The 14,386-nt window shown below is 37.5% G+C and overlaps 1 protein-coding gene across 5 annotated transcripts in view; it reads left to right on the forward strand.

The window, feature by feature from the left end:
- Positions 1-14,386, forward strand: part of LOC122549028 (RNA-binding Raly-like protein) — a 913,629-nt gene that overhangs the window by 401,302 nt on the left and 497,941 nt on the right. For all 5 annotated transcript variants that reach the window (XM_087986498.1, XM_087986496.1, XM_087986497.1 and 2 more), the window contains one exon: positions 2,990-3,261. In XM_087986498.1, coding sequence (XP_087842624.1) covers positions 3,006-3,261 — 256 coding nt within the window. In that variant the 5' untranslated portion in view covers positions 2,990-3,005. The remainder of the gene's footprint in view (positions 1-2,989; positions 3,262-14,386) is intronic.

Below are 14,386 nucleotides of genomic sequence, written 5' to 3' on the forward strand. Positions count from 1 at the left end.
GTTGAGAGACAGCAAGGAGAACAGTGCTTTTATTTTCCTTTACAGTCAACTTAATATTCTAGACTGTTGGCCACCATGGCAACTCCATGCAGCACTCCATCAGAACTGGACTTGGAAGAGGAGAGAAAGCAGGAAAGGACTGTTTGTCATAACAAATGCCACAGATCATGTCCTGTCAAATTCTGCTGCTCCACTCTCCACAGGAGTGGCTCCCTGATTAATGACAGTGAAGAAGATTTTGAAGCGATAGTTGCTGCCTTTTACAATCTTCTTCGAGATGAATTCTACTCACCATAACCTTTATGTGGAATTACCTTTGGCTCTCAAAGTCAGGCTCCTTCTTGGCCTGTACTAGTTACATTCAGTCTGATTCTGACAGATTTATCAGGGCAGTCAGGTAAGAAGGGGCAACAAAATTCCATTGAACTGCTGGTTACTTCAGAATTTAGAGAGCTGTTTATTGCGCAATTACATTACTATTGAAGCCCCTGCATCTGTTGGTGGCCCAAATGCCCCGAAAGATATTTGTTCTGTCAGTGTGGTCACAAAATGATATACTGCAATGTCAATTCCTGCTTGTACAGTGTTATCTTATGTTTCACAACTAGTATGCAATCAACTTTTAGAAACATGCTCATGATAAAACCACTGTATCATGGTACATGGACTGATGGAATAAAGGTCCCAGTCTTCTTCTTAATGGACGCACTTGCAACATGACTTGCTGGAGAAAACATGCTACAAGTTTTAACCAAATTGCTATGTACTAGTCTAGACACAGCAGTGGAATATATATATAAATACCAGGAGCAGCAATAAACGGGTATTGATCTCTCAGTACTACAGTACTAGACTCACATCAAGTTCTAAGATTATTGGATTTCATGTCAGCATCACCTCATCAGGTACAAATACCTTGTTGAAGGTAAAAAGCCTGTAACTCCATCTTTGGCAGAGCATGAGGGCAGGGTTAACAGTGATGGGGAGAAAGTGAGGTCTGCAGATGCTGGAGATCAGAGATGGAAATGTGTTGCTGGAAAAGCGCAGCAGGTCAGGCAGCATCTAGGGAACAGGAGAATCGACGTTTCGGGCATTAGCCCTTCTTCAGGAATGACCACTTAACAGTGATGACCAACCATATAGGAATTCCTAAACAATAAAAAGCCAAGATCCATCTACTTCACCTATTATTTCTGTCGTTGCATGATACAATGATAATGAAGTTAATCATAAAAGTAAATCTCTGTCAACTGCACCAGATTCAGGCACTACAGAAGAAAAATGCCAATCCTGGAGAACCCTGCAAAGCAGGAGCTCAGTCACCTTTTGCTCCCAAATGTGTTATATTCATCAAATGTTTTGTTTCAAATTAGGCAACTTTTTATTCTCTGTAAAGGAAAATCATCTAACTTGTTCTTAATTAATCAATACTAACTGTGTCATGATCAGTGCTGTGGCTGCTATCATGACCTTGCTCCATAGATGTTACTACTTAACTCCTAAATATTGGGGATAAATTTAATCTCAAACAAATGGCGGACTTTGGATGGTTAGGAAGTTAAAAGAAACTGCAAAAATGTTGAATTTGTCTTCAAGGAGCCATTGACTTCCAATTCCAACATAAGCAGATTGAGAACCAGTGACAAATCCACTGGCAGGAGATGGATCAGCCATTAAAATTTTTGAATGAGGCATGATTTTAATTAGTGTCAATCAGAAAACCTGACAGGTAATGGGGGACAAAAACATTTGGCTTCATAAGAAGCCTGCATTTATTCCTTTGCCTTTGGGCGAGAAAGAGCAGGCGATCGCACTTCAATTTTGCTGGTACCCATCACTGACCACCGTAATCATTGCAATATATCCCTCATTGCCATGATCTTACTCACCATGATCTCCTTCCTTCTTCCAATTCCCCATCTCTCATCCCGACAGCCCACTCCATGGCTGCAGTCTTTTGATACAGGTTTCTATCTTGGAGATGGCTATTGGGTAAGAAACCACAGAAAAATATGAAAAGTATCCGACTGTTAATCCATACTTGCCCTAAGAGAAACCTGACTTTTTCCCTTTCTCCTTGGCCATATTGAGTCCTTTGTTTCTCAAGACAAGGACTTAATTTTCCACCCTTCAAACACAGACTATGCCTTCTATGATTTTTCTACTTAGTGTTCCAAGGAGATCAATGTTGCCCAATATGTCAATGATGACCACACACACACACACACACACACACACACACACACACACACACACACACACACACACACACACACACACACACACACACACACACACACACACACACACACACACACACACACACACACACACACACACACACACACACACACACACACACACACACACCATGAGTTGAATGTTGGTGCACAATAAATCTCCTGCTACAACTGTGAATATCAATCTCACTAGTGTCAACTTGAAACAGTGCGTCTCTGGCTCTAGCCTTACAGTATAATTTCTTGTCTCAGAATGTTTCCAAAATAATAGTCAATAATTTCTGATGAGCCTTTTATATATATTTTTGTGGCATTTTGTTGCGGGAAAATAATAGTCAATAATTTTCAATGATTCTTTTGTCAGCATTTTTTTTGAATCACATTAAAGGAGATCTTAATTTGGTAGGTAAAATAATACATGGGTGCTAAACACAATTGTTTAAATTCAGGAGATACATGTCTGGTCATTATTAGCAGAATGATAATCATAACAATCCATTACTTGAAGTAATGCCTAATCCAAACTGTGTGCAATATTGAATGACACTAATTTGTCAACTGAGTAGATCGCAGATTTGGTAGAAAATAATGGATATTAAGATGAGTTTTAAGCAGAAAGTTTAAAGAGCCCTATGGACATAAAGAGGAGGAAAGATGTTTGCTCTTTGAGACTTTGATTTAAAGTTCATTATCACAGCGGAATGGCTGTCATAATTTTTGGACATTGAATTATTTTTCTTCTCTCCTAGGCGAAGATAATCTACGATGACTGGCAAAACACAGACTAGCAATGTTACCAATAAGAATGATCCCAGATCTATCAACTCCAGGGTCTTCATTGGTAATCTCAACACTGCCATTGTGAAAAAAGCAGATATAGAAGCTATTTTTGCAAAATATGGAAAGATAGTTGGCTGTTCTGTGCACAAAGGATATGCATTTGTACAATACATGAATGAAAGGAATGCACGTGCAGCAGTGGCAGGGGAAAATTCCAGAATAGTTGCCGGACAATCTCTTGGTAAGGTGCCCTTATTTTATACTTGTTTGTGTTTTTATGGTTATCTATATGATAGATAAGTCATCACATCAAAGTCTGTTCATTGCAAAGAGTGCATTACAAAGTCTCTCAGTTGATATGGTTTATTTGTTAATGAAAGAATTGCAAAAAGTACACAATGATTAAAGTTTATGATGTATTAGAAAATGCCACCCTTATTATGGGATATGCATGTATTGTCTTTGCGGATCATTTATCTTGTGTCTGAATCAGTACTGTTGGAGAAATACCAAAGGAAAAGTAGAACTGTGCCTTACTGCTCTGGTTTGACTGGAACAACCAACAACAAATAGTATTCACTAAAGATTGCCAAAACAAAACGGATTTTACAAATGCATTAACAAGAAGAATTAACAGGTCTAATTACCACACTTTAATAAACACAAGTGGCTTTTTGAAAACAATTCATCCTTGAATAGATTCTTATTTTAATTAAAAATAATGAGCACATTAATGGGGATCTAACCATAACATACCATCAGTTTCTTTGTAAATGCATATTCGCCTAAGCGTTTAAACATTTTCTCTGTCTCTTCAAAAGAGATTTTGTCACCACTTCGACACATCACAAATCGATCAGTACAATTTAAAGAAGTTGCTGCAAAGATATAAAACCAGCATTGTGGATTCATTGCTTGTTAGAGAAGCCACTTTTTTTTGTTTTCCAGCAAAAAAAAAGTGGTTATTTTTAACAGTGAGCCAATCTATAACACAAATTTCTCATGTGGCTAGAAAATTCAAAATGAGCACCATACTCCTATGTTGCAATAAATTACAAGTCCAATCACAGAATATGTTGAGAAACAAAAGCACTTGATGTTTCATTGTTAAAATTATTGAATTGAGAAGTTTGTTCCTCAATAGTGGACTCACTTAAAACCATTGCATATGCTTGTCAAATGAACTCAGAGAGAAAAAAAATCACTTCAATCCATCTTAGGTTTTCAGAGATTTGTGTTAGTACAACTGAGAAACCTCTGAACAACACCTTGGCAAATAAATAAGATTGTTGTAATCTCTCTTCATGAATTATTAATCTGAATCGTGAACTGCTTTTTTATATTGTTTATGCTTTCAGTTTGGTGTTTGGATAATTAATAAGTACAATATATAATTAATCCACCATCTTTGTGAAGAAAAGTGAAAGTGTAACTACAAAAGCTTTACTGAAAGTAAAATTGACATTTGAATTTTGAAGGGAAGACAACAGGAATTCTCTTAATACAAAAATAAACTTATGTTTGTTTTGAGTTTGGGATAGGTAACCATGCAAGGATTGCTGGGAGTTCTAATAATACAAAGAATTGATTTGCTCCGTTGAACAATGTCAGTTTTAGTTTTACCTAGTTGCTTGACTGGGCAATATTGTACTTGTTGACAGAGAATATATGGATGCCTGTCAAGGTCTATGTTATACTTGTTGAAGGGAGTAGGTTAAATTCAGCTTCATAGTTCATTTTCAATTTTTAGACTTCATATTTACATGCCAAATATTATTTTAATAGTATTGAATTGCATGGTTTGAGCAAAGATATGGGGCTGCATCTCACTGCCTTTCTTAAGTCGGAATTTGATCACATGGTTTTTTTCTGGTATGTTGAGTAGAAACTTTTTTTTCATACTCTTGTTGCTAAAGAGCAATAACAGAAAATAAGGAAATTAGCCAAACAGACAGGAGGAAACAAATACTTGGGCAATGAAAAAAAGACAAAGTTTTGAGCAGTAAGTGAATGAACAATAGAAGAAATGCAATTGATATTCTTTAATATTAGATGTGGATTTGTTAAAATACAATGGTGTTTGTCTGAACCAAAAATAATTCTTATGTACTTAACTAATATGGTTTCACTGATTCCTTATTCTCCTTGATGTTGTTTAGCTAGGTACACAAGAGACAATACACATGTCAACAAATATCACTGAATGTAGTATCCAGACAAAGCCTGGTACCTGATACATTATGCAGGAACATTGGTGGAAAGATATGTATAGGAGCTGCACTTCAATCTAGCTACACAATAATTCAGTTGCAAAGAAATTATTCATTTTAGAATGGATATATTATGGGTCATGTAAACTTCTGCATCTAACCAACAATGTTGAATTATGTTGCAGGGTATTTGTGTTTTTGGTACACAAATCAGTTGTAAATTATTTCTATATCTCTATTTGCCAGAATATTTTTCAGCATCTTAAATTTTTCATCATCATTTGTTCTGCAGTTCTAGTGTACGTGATGTTGGGAGTCAATATTGCCTGGAATGTAATTGCTGCTTCTAAACTCGATTAAAGGAAGCTCCATACATTATTGAAAAAATGTTACTCACTTGTTGACTTACAAACTTAGTATTTTGCTGCGTGCTCTATCTTGCAGGATTACTTTAGCTCATTACCGAAGAACTCCAATGTCTCTTGGATTGAATTCCTAGTTAAACAAAATCGTTGTACTGATTTGTTCTCCAGAGTTATGCTGTACCACATTGTACAGAATAGAGTCATAGAGATGTACAGCACGGAAACAGACCCTTTGGTCCAACCCGTGCATGCCGACCAGATATCCCAACCCAATCTAGTCCCACCTGCCAGCACCCGGCCCATATCCCTCCAAACCCTTCCTATTCATATACTCATCCAAATGCCTCTTAAATGCTGCAATTGTACTATCCTCCACCACATCCTCTGGCAGCTCATTCCATATATGTACCACCCTCTGCGTGAAAAAGTTGCCCCTTAGGTCTCTTTTATATCTTTCCCCTCTCCCCCTAAACCTATGCCCTCTAGTTCTGGACTCCCCAACCCCAGAGAAAAGACTTTGTCTATCCTATCCTGTTTCATGGACCATAATTCCCTGGAACATCTTAAAGCCACTGTTAGAAAGTGGATTTTCCTAAGACCATTAATAGATGGTTCAGAATACCAACATAGGTTTTTATTTCTGAGTAAGCTTTTCCAAGTCACTTAAATTAAAATTGGCAGCATTTATCTTTTCCATTTAGGAATGAATTTTATGATATGCTTGTATTTCTCTAAAAAATGTTATAGTTTTACTTACATATATTGTTCAACATTATTATTCATGAATGTTGTTTTGAGCACCATCTATCTATCCATTAGCTCAGCTAGTGTTTGAAATAGTATATCAATAGCTGTAGTCTTGTGTAGAATGACCTCTCTGGGCTAAGGAGTTTGTATGCTTGCCATAGTTCGTTAATCAGCATGCAGAGTGTAGAATGCTGATAAACACAAGATTGTTAATATCTAGGCATCAGAACATTAAAAACCAAGATAAACTAATTCCACTCTGGGAACTTAATTTGTAGATCCAATATAGGCCATTGATTACTGATCAACTTTGCATAAAACGCTTAAATAAATTGAATAATGACCTGTAGTAAGTTGTCTAAAGCAAGTCATTCTTAATATTAATTGTTAGAGCTGCCTATCTGTGCTAAACAGCCATGCCAAATATATTGAATTTTCATAATCCTGCCAGAGGATTCTCAGTAACAAGGAAATAATACATGAAAGTATCAAATAAATATGACATTTAAATATACTTCACGGAATTAGTGGAATTTGAAGACCCACAAAGCAATGTTTTATCTTGAGGGCCAAAAGATATAGCTACAAAGTTAATTATAAAAGTCTTCTGTGTTTCACAATATCCAAATGGTGTCACACTGGCTCAGAAATCTTCATATGATGAAACAATCACTTCGATGCTACTCATAATTTAAAGAATCAAAAAGTGAAGTACTTATTATAGTATTCACTGTGCAGTACAGATTGGTCATTAAGTTGTTCTAGACTTAAATTTAAGGCTTTGAAGCAAACTAAATGAAAATCATTTATCCATGCTGTGTTACACCAGACTCTTAGTTGGTCATATTAGCAGAAACAGATTGATATTCACCCAAGGCAAACTGAATGAGTTCCAAAGACTCAGCTCCTGAAACTTGATGAATGAAACACAGGAACTAACATAAGACTTATTAGAAGGTTTATTAATGTTTTTGCTTCCTCCAGAATTTTAGACTTTGTTTTGCTATTTCTTGCATTGTGAGGAAAAATAGTCTACCAAAAAAAGAATGAATCAATGTTGACAAACATGCTTTTCACCCACCACATGTGGGTGTCGCTGGCTGTCCCAGCATTTATTGCCAATCCCTAATTGCCCTTAAGAAGGTGGTGGTGAGCTGCTGCAAATCATTTGCTGCAGGTAGACCCACAAATCCACATATCCAGAATTTTTATCCAACAACACTAAAGGAATGGCAATAAATTTCAAAATCAAGATGGTGAGGGATTTGGAGGTGGGAGTGTTCCCATGTATCTGCTGTTGTTATCCTTCTAGATGGTGGTGGTGCGGAACTGATTGGCCGTAGCAAAACTGAAATTGTGTGTTAGTGAATAAATAATTGCTAAGCAAGTGCTGCTTGATAGCACTGTTGGTGTGGTACCTTACATCACCTTACAGATGATTGAGAAGAGACTGATTATGTGGTAATTAGCGGGTTGGATGTTTGGATTTGTCCTGCTTGACATGTACAGGACCTGGGCACTATTCCACTTTGTCAGGTAGATGCCAGCATCATAGCTGTAGTGAAATAGCTTGACTAGGTGCATAACAAGTCTTGGAGAACATGAGTTTCAGGACTGTTGACAGAATTTTGTCACAGCTCATAGCCTTTGCAGTATTCAGTGCCTTCCGCTGTCACATCAAGTGAGTCAAGATGGCTGAAGACTGGCACCTGTGAATCTGGGGATCTCCACTCAGTACTTTTGACTGGAAGTTGTTGAAAATGCTTCAGCCTAATCCTCTTTTGCACTGATGTTCTGGACTTCCCCAATTAATGAGAATGGGGATATTTATGGAGTCTCCTCCTCCAGTGAGTTGGTAGTTGTCCAACATGGTTCAGATCTAGCTGTGGCAGAATTGCAGAGTTTAAATCTGATCTATCGGTTGTGGAGTTGCTTAGTTCTATCTATCACTTGCTGCTTATGCAAGTAGTCTTGTAGCTTCACTTTTAAACATGATTGGGGCTAGTCCTTGCATGCCCTCCTGCACTCTTCATTAAATCAGGGCAGGGTTCCCTGCCTTAATGGTAATGTTGAGTTGGGGATGTACCAGGCAATGACATTGCAGTATGTGTTGAAGTATGATTCTGCTGCTGCTGATGGCCCATGGTACCCTATGTATACAGTCCTGAGATGTTCTGGAGGGTGAGCCCCCCCCCCCCCCCCCCAGGATTCCTGAGACTGCTCCCTAGCATTTAATTACTGTCACATTTACAAATTTTATCAAACAGAAGCTTGCTAATCTGTCACTGAATTTCTCTAAGTTGCAACATCAAGCAAACACTGTGCATTGATTTCCTTCATCCCACTCTCAGCATCAATGAGCTATGAAAGGCTTCCAGGGACTTCTGCGTTAACTGTCTGGAGTCTACTGATGGCTTCAAAGATGCAGTCTAAATCCACTGCTTTTATTTAAATCACTCTCCGAGCTTCCAGCAAGAGTTAACTTCTCCTCTCAACTCTTCCTGTGGCCCACCCCCAGATAAATCGAAAGTAGAAAATCTTAGAGCTCTTCTTTTAAGTTACGCAGGTGCACACTCTCTCTGATGTTCCAAGCATGCCAATCGCAGCATTGACTTCTCACTCTGGAAGTCGTTGTTGCACATGGAACTCAGAGATCTGACCTCCATCCACCTCCTTGACAACATACACTGCTCTGAGCTTCTTAACTTGTCCTTTATTGTTCACTGAATAGTTTTGACCACATGTGGCTCCACAGCCCCTTGGTTTGCCATTAATACAAGCATTATAGATGTCACTTCTCCAACTGGGGTCACACAGTGGTTAGCACTGCTGCCTCTGCAGTGCCAGGGTCACGGGTTCAACATCAGCCTTGGGCAATTGTCTGTGTGAAGTTTGCACATTCTCCCCCGTCTGCGTGGATTTGTTCTGGTTTCCTCCCAGTATCCAGAGATGTGCAGATTTGATGGATTAGGAGAAAGTGAGGACTGCAGATGCTGGAGATTAGAGTCGAAAAGTGTGGTGCTAGAAAAGCACAGCAGGTCAGGCAGCATCTGAGGAGTAGGAAAACCAACGTTTCTGAGGAAGGGCTTATGCTCGAAATGTCGATTTTCCTGCCCCTCAGATGCTGCCTGACCTGCTGTGCTTTTCCAGTGCCACATTTTTTGACTTTGTCATACAAAGTTGCTCAAAGTGTCCAGGGATATGTCGGCAGAATGGAATGGCCTTGAGAAATGTGGGGTTACGATGATAGGGTGGATCAGAGTAGGATGCTCTTCGGAGGGTCAATGCAGACTCAATGGCGCAAATGACCTCTTTCTGAACTGTAGAGATTATATTCTATTTTGTTTTGTAATTAAGCTAGCCACCTGCCATTTTTAAATCTCTAGCTTCTATTTTAATTCCATTCAACGAATGTGAGTAACCTTATGAACTACTATTTATTGTAGGTGTTCTGACAATCAATAAAGCCCAGAATTTTAATTACCTCACCTTCCTGGCTTAAATCAACGTAGCCCCAACTTCTTAAAATGCACCAGACTTCAATTGCTTTATCCAATTTTCTACTGTTCAACTTTAGCTTGTAAAACTAAAGATTATATACTCCAATTCATGAACTATGAGCTAGATATTTGCAACTCAGGTAAATAATCCAATCTCTCTCCCAAGTCTCTGACTGAAAACTCAGGTTCAAGTGCATTCATGCAGAATCCTGGGGAGGTGGGCAATTACCCATCAGGAAGTTAAAATTTCTGGGCAATTTCTGTGGATTTGCACTGGGACATCTGAGGGGTCCTGACAAGTATATCTGGGTGTATGCCCAGACTCTAACTTTCCACAGCCTGAAAGATCTGGGACATTATGTTTAGCACTGTGGAAAGAAAGGGGAGAGTGGAACTAATTTGATAGCTTTGGTGTAAGGTGGCAAAGTTGAACATATGAATGTGTTACAAGTGAGACAAAGGCATGAAAGTAGCCCAATGTACGCAAAGCAAAAGTTGGAAATGTAGAAGAAGCTAAAAGAAACAGCTTGACTTTTAAAAGAGACACAGAGTTTCAGTAAAAGGCTTCATTCATTGCGGTAATGCTGTAAATTAGCCCTTAATACAGCAATCTCTGTACACATTCAAGAAACGATATACTCTGTCCCAATCTAAATTTATACACTTAAGTAGAAATTAATGACCCTTACTAAAATTCATATTTGGAAGAAAGAAAATGATGATTGTAAGAAAGTATGGTTATCAGTTCTACATTCATCGTTTCCTGTGGTCATAGTGTAAATGACAGCTATGGAAAATAATACAGATCTTGCAGTAACATGCTGGCCTTACTGCAATAACTCAGCATAGAATTCTTTCAATAATTGAGGACATAGTGGTTTTGTGAATTAACCATATGCAGAATGCACTGTCAACAAGAATCTAGTCAAATACTGACTCACGAAACAACTCAACACCATGTAAGCTGATAGCTGCCGATATGATAATTAAAGGGCTTTTTTGCCTTTCTGAGGTGATGTTTGATTTTTCTTGAAGTGCATCAGGTGTTCCTTCCTTGCTGATTCCCAGCTTCTGAGAATGGACCCAGATCTCCTATAGTTTCTAATCAAACATCTGATAGATCCTTGCTCGCAATTAATGCATATCAGTTTATAAATATTTGGATCAAGTTTTCATACCTTCCAGATATTGTGATCAATGTGAAGGAATCCTGTCATTTTTATAAAATGTACAACTCGAGATCAAGTGCAATTAACTATCTGATCCTCAGACAAAGTCAAACAACCAATTCTGGAGAAGAATAGAATTTTATCCCATACTGCTGGATGTGACAAAATGATTGAATAACTATTTGCCTTAAAAGTCATCTGTAATCCAAGATCATATTCAAGTACACAATGTCATCCATTGACTGTAGATTCCTTTGGGCATTGGCTACTTTTTTTTCTACATCACGTGGTTTCTCCTTGTGTTCTTAGATCCTCAGTGAAATAATCAACTTTCTTTTTTTCCCCACATCTTCTTGTCGACTACTTTGAACATGTCCAAGACAAGTCCATGTTGGTTCTGTTTGATCAGTTGAAAGTTTTCAAAATGTTCTGACACTCCATCCTTAATTATAAACTCCAATAAATTCCCACCAACAAAAATTAGGCTAACGGATCTATAATTTCCTCATTTTTACCTTTGTGATATATGATGTTTCTATCTTAAAGCAGACTTGCAAACTTAGGAAAACTTTGTATTGTTATGTTTAGGATTGTATTAATGCTTCAGTCCTTTTCTTTCAAAAGAAATGTGGGATGGAAACCAAAGGCTTTTGTCACTCTTTAGTGACATTATTTTCTTCATTAATTTTTTAAAATAATATTATGGGTGATATTGGTCCCTGAATCAATACCTCTGTCTTCAAATACTCAAAAAGCTGGCATCTTCCTCTTTTGTAAATATTGATGCAAAGTAATTATTTAGCAAATCATTAATTTCCTTATTCTTTTGACAATAATTCTAATCAGTTTTCAAGCAGCCCAGTACAAATTGTTTGACTCGCCACATTTTCCTTATAAGTTTGTAAAAACAAAACTCATTTTGATTTTGAGATGCCCAAGGATAATCCTCAGGTACCCACTAAAAGGGCCAATCTTCAATGCTACAACATCAGATACTTCTAAGCTAGCTGTTAGATCACAAAGAGAATTAATGGAATACATTGCACAGAGAATTGTCAAAAACATATTTTGAAGTAATTAACTCACTGGATGTCAAGGAAGATCAGAAAACCATCTTTGGGAATGCAGTTGGCCAATTTAATGGCTTGTATTTCAAAGTGTAGAGATGCATGAGGGAATCATCTTATTTTTAACGGAAAATTATATCTAGGTCAGGATTGGGCAAAATATTGTAAAATGCCTAAATTATGCCGACTTGTATTGTTCTCGGCTCACTTCATAATGCAAGTATAACATGAAGTCACTTTGCTGGTGTTGCTGTTTCTGAAGGAGCAGTGTATCAGATAAAAGAAACTGTGCTTGTTTTAGAATGGCAGTAGTTTGAAAGCTGCTGTGACAGCTCAACTGGATTGCTACTATATTGTGATCCTGAAATTTGAAGCAATAACCTTATGTAAAGCTCTACAGATTTGTAAATTCTCAGTTAGTGTTGCCAGATTAAACATAGTCATCATGCTAATTTTCCCTTTTAATCAAATAAAGTGTTTGACATATGAAGTTACAATGTGTGACACATTTGTCAATGCTATGATATCTTATAGCAGTCAGATATCTGTTGAATTTTGCTGCAGAGATTCTGAAAACATAATTAATGGGCTAAAGTCTGAACTTGCTTTAGTTATTTGTTTTGAATCACATTAAAAACTGTTGAATATTAAATTCCTACATCTGCAGTTGTGCACTTGTGTAAGTTTCTGCCTTCCTTTTTAAGAATATAGGCATTTATTTCCAAATCTGGCAAATTTACAAAAATCAAGAAATGTTATCAACTGAGGTTGTTGCACCCTTTAAACATCAATGTTATCAACTTGTGATGCTCAGAATCGTAGAAATAACAATATAAAATGATGGACGTAAAGAATTTGTAACCCTGCTTTTTTCCCTTCTGTTGTGAGTGCATTACTTGTTGTATGTTGGAAACAGACAAAGGCACCTGAAGGCTATTGCAAACCCATGGCTCAGTATTCAGATGGTTGTAAAAACACAATGCTGTCCACTGACATTGAAGAAAGATGTACACGAAGATTTGGTGATCTCTGTAATATGAGAGACATGAGTTTGATTCTGATGTCAAATTAAGGAGTGCTCCAGCGGTTTGACAAGGGAGATATCATTAAGCCAAGTAAGCAGTCAAACACTTTGAAATATTTTCTCGGACAACAAATGGAGATGTAAAACACACTGACTTTTTGATTTTTCATTAAATTTTCACAGAAAGTGAAATAAATTATCAGGGCATAAAATCGAGATAAGAGAGGAAACTGCAATAATGTAAATATATTTTGAAAACATTGTTTTAAAAATGATTAGTTATCTAAGAGAAAAATTTGACATTGCACCAATTTAATTATTTTTCAGGGCGAGTGAGGATATTCAGCCATAATTATGAACTTTGTGCATCGTTACAACAAGGCATGCTGCTTGAATAGGAAAGGGATTTAGTGAGCCTGGTAGTATGAAAGGGCATCTGTTCAGTGGTTTCCACATCGTTGGGATCTGGAGGACATCAACGTAGAAAGAAACATAGAATTGGTGACTGTAACCTCTGGATTTCTGTGCTTAACTAGACATGTGCCAACCCTGGAAGCTGTTGTCACATTTATGGATGTAATGATGATGAATACTAACAGTTTTGCCATCACTTCTATCACAAAATAAAAGCTGTGATCTCATGTCAGTTTGGGGTTTGTAAGTTCTGAGCTGGTGCAAATGCATTAAATTTGATTTAGATTTTATTGTCGTGTGTACCCAAGTACAGTGAAAAGCATACAAAATCGCCATTCACAGGACCTTGGTAGGTACAAAGTAACTAGGTACAGAATCTTAGTAACAGAAACAGAAAAATAAAGAAATAAGTATTCTTAGCAAAGAAGTCAAAGAATAAAGAAATAGAACTTGATTGAGTTTTTTAAAGAAGTAACGAAGAGGATTGATTAAGGCAGAGCAGTAAGGCAGAGCGGTAGAGGTGACCTATATGGACTTCAGTAAGGTGTTCGGCAATGTTCCACATGGGAGACTGGTTAGCAAGGTTAGATCTCATGGAATAGAGGAAGACCTATCCATTTGAATACAGAACTGGCTCGAAGGTAGAAGACAGAAGGTGGTTTTGGAGTGTTGCTTTTCAGAATGGAGGCCTATGACCAGTGGTGTGCCACAAGGATTGGTGCTAGGTCCATTACATTTCATCATTTGTATAAATGATTTGGATGTGAACATAGGAGGTATAGTTAGTAAGTTTACAGATGACACCAAAATTAGAGGTGTAACGGACAGCGAAGAAGGTTACCTCAGAGTACAACAGGATCTTGATCAGAT

This window comes from Chiloscyllium plagiosum, unplaced genomic scaffold (genome assembly GCF_037043375.1).
Source record: "Chiloscyllium plagiosum isolate Xiang-an unplaced genomic scaffold, Cpla_swu_hap1 HiC_scaffold_4, whole genome shotgun sequence".
NCBI lineage: Eukaryota > Metazoa > Chordata > Chondrichthyes > Orectolobiformes > Hemiscylliidae > Chiloscyllium > Chiloscyllium plagiosum.